Here is a 5,597-nt window from a genome sequence, read left to right on the forward strand (position 1 = left end):
ATACTCAATTGTAAATTTGTAAACAAAAAGTTTACAACTCCGCTAATAATGCATGTATCCATGGCAGAATTTGTACTTATATTAGTTTTTAGAAGGCTAATACATTTGCATACTCAATTGTAAATTTGAAAACAAAAAGTTCACAACTCAGCTAATAATGCATGAATCCACTTCAGATTTTGTATTTATATTAATTTTTACACGGCTAATACATTTGCATACTCAATTGTAAATTTATAAACAAAAAGTTCACATCTCAGCTAATAATGCATGTATCCACGGCAGAATTTATATTTAAATTAGTTCTTACAATGCTAATACATTTGCATACTCAATTGTAAATTTGTAAACAAAAAGTTCACAACTCCGCAAATAATGTATGTATCCACGGCAGAATTTATACTTATATTAGTTTTTAGAAGGCTAATACATTTGCATACTCAAATGTAAATTTGTAAACAAAAAGTTCACAACTCAGCTAATAATGCATGTATCCACGGCAGAATTTATATTTATATTAGTTTTTACACGTCTAATACATTTGCATACTCAATTGTAAATTTTTAAACAAAAAGTTCACAACTCCACTAATAATGCATGTATCCAACCAGAATTTGTACTTATATTAGTTTTTAGAAGGCTAATACATTTGCATACTCAATTGTAAATTTGTAAACAAAAAGTTTACAACTCCGCTAATAATGCATGTATCCACGGCAGAATTTGTACTTATATTAGTTTTTAGAAGGCTAATTTATTTGCATACTCAATTGTAAATTTGTAAACAAAAAGTTCACAACTCCACTAATAATGCATGTATCCAACCAGAATATGTACTTATTTTAGTTTTTACACGTCTAATACATTTGAATACTCAATTGTAAATTTGTAAACAAAAAGTTCACAACTCAGCTAATAATGCCTGTATCCACTTCAGAATTTGTATTTATATTCGTTTTTAGAAGGCCAATACATTTGCATACTCAATTGTAAATTTGTAAACAAAAAGTTCACAACTCAGATAATAATGCATATATCCACTTCAGAATTTGTATTTATAATAGTTTTTACACGGCTAATACATTTGCATACTCAATTATAAATTTGTAAACAAAAAGTTCACAGCTCAGCTAATAATGTCTGTATCCACTTCAGAATTTGTATTTATAATAGTTTTTACACGGCTAATACATTTGCATACTCAATTGTAAATTTGTAAACAAAAAGTTCACATCTCAGCTAATAATGAAATTTGTAAACAAAAACTTCACAACTCAGCTAATAATGCATGTATCCACGGCATAAATTGTACTTATATTATTTTTTACATGGATAATACATTTGCATACTCAATTGTAAATCTGTAGACAAAAAGTTCACAGCTCAGCTAATAATACATGTATCCACTTCAGAATTTGTATTTATATTCGTTTTTACACGGCTAATACATTTGCATACTCAATTGTAAATTTGTAATCAAAAAGTTCACAACTCCGCTAATAATGCATGTATCCACGGCAGAATTTGTATTTATATTAGTTTTTACAAGGCTAATACATTTGCATACTCAATTGTAAATTTGTAAACAAAAAGTTCACAACTCAGCTAATAATGCCTGTATCCACTTCAGAAATTGTATTTATATTAGTTTTTACATGGCTAATACATTTGCATACTCAATTGTAAATTTGTAAACAAAAAGTTCACATCTCAGCTAATAATGAAATTTGTAAACAAAAAGTTCACAACTCAACTAATAATGCATGTATCCACGGCAGAATTTGTACTTATATTAGTTTTTACAAGGCTAATACATTTGCATACTCAATTGTAAATTTGTAAACAAAAAGTTCACATCTCAGCTAATAATGAAATTTGTAAACAAAAAGTTCACAACTCAGCTAATAATGCATGTATCCACGGCAGAATTTGTACTTATATTAGTTTTTACAAGGCTAATACATTTGCATACTCAATTGTAAATTTGTATACAAAAAGTTCAAAACTCAGCTAAAAATGCCCGTATCCACTTCAGAATTTGTATTTATATTAGTTTTTACAAGGCTAATACATTTGCATACTGAAGTGTAAATTTGTAAACAAAAACTTCACAACTCAGCTAATAATGCCTGTATCCACGGCAGAATTTGTATTTATATTAGTTTTTACAAGGCTAATACATTTGCATACTTAATTGTAAATTTGTAAACAAAAAGTTCACAACTCAGCTAATAATGCCTGTATCCACTTCAGAATTTGTATTTATATTAGTTATTACAAGGCTAATACATTTGCATACTCAATTGTAAATTTGTAAACAAAAAGTTTACAACTCAGCTAATATTGCCTGTATCCACTTCAGAATTTGTATTTATATTAGTTTTTACATGGCTAATACATTTGCATACTCAATTGTAAATTTGTAAACAAAAAATTCACAACTCCGCTAATAATGCATGTATCCATGGCAGAATTTGTACTTATATTAGTTTTTAGAAGGCTAATACATTTGCATACTCAATTGTAAATTTGAAAACAAAAAGTTCACAACTCAGCTAATAATGCATGAATCCACTTCAGATTTTGTATTTATATTAATTTTTACACGGCTAATACATTTTCATACTCAATTGTAAATTTTTAAACAAAAAGTTCACAACTCCACTAATAATGCATGTATCCAACCAGAATTTGTACTTATATTAGTTTTTAGAAGGCTAATACATTTGCATACTCAATTGTAAATTTGTAAACAAAAAGTTCACAACTCCGCTAATAATGCATGTATCCACGGCAGAATTTGTACTTATATTAGTTTTTAGAAGGCTAATACATTTGCATACTCAATTGTAAATTTGTAAACAAAAAGTTCACAACCAAGCTAATAATGCATGTATCCACTTAAGAATGTGTATAGTTTTTACACGGCTAATACATTTGCATACTCAATTGTAAATTTGTAAACAAAAAGTTCACAACTCCGCTAATAATGCATGTATCCACGGCAGAATTTGTATTTATATTAGTTTTTACAAGGCTAATACATTTGCATACTCAATTGTAAATTTGTAAACAAAAAGTTCACAGCTCAGATAAAATTGCATATATCCACTTCAGAATTTGTATTTATATTCGTTTTTGCACGGCTAATACATTTGCATACTCAATTGTAAATTTGTAAACAAAAAGTCCACAGCTCAGCTAATAATGCCTGTATCGACTTCCGAATTTGTATTGTAGCAGGCCAGTTGATATTATTATGATCTGGTCACACGATTGTTGGGCTACGCTCTCTGAGAGAGCAGGTTACTCTCTCTCTCTCTCAGAGAGCGCTGCTTATGAATTTTGGGGGTTGAAAGGCACGCGGCCGGAGAGTGGCAGATCACTGTTTTTGGAGAAGTTAAAAAGAGAAGACGTAGTTGGTGAACAAAAAGATAAGAAACAAAAGTTTAAAATAATATAAGCAACATATAATACTATAATATAAGAATAAATAAAAGAGACTAATTAAAATAACATACGGCCACAATCTCAGAAGTAGGATCGAGAAAATTTTTTGTGCACGTCAACTAAAAAACCGAAATGGATTTGGACATTAATAAAGTGACGGTGGCTCAGCTGAAAAAATGGCTAGAATGTTTAAACTTGTCGACGAAGGGATCAAAAGCTGATCTGTACTCCCGGATATGTGCGATTCCACCCGAAAGCCGAGGCAGTGCTCCAATGATAAACCATGTGGAAGAGGAGCAAGAAATTCTGGACGAAGAGGCGGAAGGGGCAGCGGTGGAGAAGCGAGTGAAGCAGAATCGGACGGAACTGGCTCGTGGCATGGCAACTATGGAGGAGCAGCATCGTGAAATCGAGAAGGCAAGGAAGGTTCTCGAGAATCTTCAGCAGCAGATCGACAGCGTCAGTTCGAGAACAAGCGACGCGCCACCAAGCGGCGCCAGAAACGACATGTCTGAACATAACGGCGACGTGTGCGAAAGAGATGGCGAGCGTAGCAACGGTGCGGCCGATGATGTCCGTAGGAGCGAAAGGGATGGCGAGCGAAGCGAAGCGAATGAGGCAGAGAGGAATGAAAGAGACGCCAGCGAGAATTCTGGAAATTTCGGACGAAACGACAACGGGCAAAACGGCAGCAGCGACGCTAACAGTGGAAGAGGTGGTCGAGACGATTTTTCGTCAGCCGGATTTGGCTTGGCAAAGGAAATCTTATTGGATTTTTCGAAAAACATGTCTGTTCGTGCCTGGGTCTCCCAATGGGAGAATGTTGCCAGATTGTATAAGCTAACGGACACCCAGAGTAGAGTTTTGCTGATTGGAAAACTGAAAGGCAGCGCGTTGCAGTGGCTACACGCAGATGCAACCCGGTTCGGAGAATCGACGAGTGAGCTGGTAGACCAGTTACTTCTTGCGTTTGGTGGCAACGAGTCGAAAGCAGAGTTGAGACGCAAATTCGAGGCGCGGCTATGGAAGCCAACTGAGAAGTTTGCAGTCTATTTCGAAGAAAAACGCAGGCTGGCACGAGAAGTCAACATGGAAGATGACGAGCTGCTGGACGGACTTATTGTTGGCATTCCGGCGATAAATCTACGCAATCAGGCCAAGCTTCAGTGTTTCGAGAACCCAGGAAGGATGCTTAAAGCATTTGCCAACATAATGTTGCCGGTAAGGGCTGCTGGAGAGAAGAAGATGCACAACGCGAAGGATGAGCTGGCGAACAAGGAGACGCGTTGCTTTAACTGCAACGGTAAAGGGCACTGGGCTCGAGACTGCATCAAATCAAAGAGGACTCCTGGGTCTTGCTATGGATGTGGGGCGATGGATCACATGATCAGCAAGTGCCCCCAAAACAAGAAGGATGCGGCAAATAATTACGTAAGATTGTTTAAAATTTTTGTTTATGAAAACTCTAACCAGCCAATTATTACAGAATGCTTGATCGATTCAGGAAGCCCAGTATCTTTGATAAAATTTTCTTATGTACCCAAAAATATTAGATTAGAGCCTCATGAAGAGCTATATTATGGATTAAATAAAAGCATACTAAGAAGTTATGGAAAAATGTTATGTTATGTAATGAAAAAGGAAATAAAGATTTATTTTAATTTAATTGCTGTGGCTAACGATTCAATGAGCTGTAATATTGTGCTGGGTAGGGACTTTATGGAGGCTTGTAATCTGAAAATTAATTTAGAAACCTTAAAAATGATCACTGTCGAGGGAATTGAAACCCAAATTGAGAATAAGACAAATATTAGTTTATTGAATGACACTAAGGAACCGAAGGAAGCGGATGAAATGTTAGAAGAAAGTTTAGAAAATGAAATGTTAGGAGAAAGTTTAGAAAGTGAAATTTTGGGAAACGGTTTAGGAAATGAGACTTTAGAAGAAGAAAGGTTCGAAAGCAAAATTTTAGAAGAGACTTTAGGAAATAATAGGGACGATTTCACAAGAGAAATGATGAATATTAATATTTTAGAGGATGATGAAAAGGAAAATTGCTTTATTATTGGTGAAAAAATTAGCTACAAGGATCGAGAGAAGTTTATTAAGTTGTTAGAGACACATTATGTTCAAGTCAAGCGACCTGA

At 34.3% G+C, this 5,597-nt stretch overlaps 1 protein-coding gene across 1 annotated transcript; it reads left to right on the top strand.

Annotated features, from left to right (window-relative positions):
* Positions 1 to 3,619: 3,619 nt before the first annotated feature.
* LOC138929572 (uncharacterized) lies at positions 3,620 to 5,053 on the top strand. The gene is made up of 2 exons (XM_070288981.1): positions 3,620 to 4,881; positions 4,937 to 5,053. Exons 1-2 carry the CDS (start codon positions 3,724 to 3,726, stop codon positions 4,943 to 4,945), a joined length of 1,167 nt encoding a protein of 388 aa, XP_070145082.1. The 5' UTR covers positions 3,620 to 3,723; the 3' UTR covers positions 4,946 to 5,053.
* The last annotated feature ends 544 nt before the right edge of the window (positions 5,054 to 5,597 follow it).

Source organism: Drosophila kikkawai, unplaced genomic scaffold (assembly GCF_030179895.1).
Source record: "Drosophila kikkawai strain 14028-0561.14 unplaced genomic scaffold, DkikHiC1v2 scaffold_40, whole genome shotgun sequence".
Taxonomy (NCBI): Eukaryota; Metazoa; Arthropoda; class Insecta; order Diptera; family Drosophilidae; genus Drosophila; species Drosophila kikkawai.

Excerpts from the sequence above, each read along its gene's own strand:
- LOC138929572 (XM_070288981.1), top strand. The coding sequence starts at position 3,724 with ATGATAAACCATGTGGAAGAGGAGCAAGAAATTCTGGACGAAGAGGCG.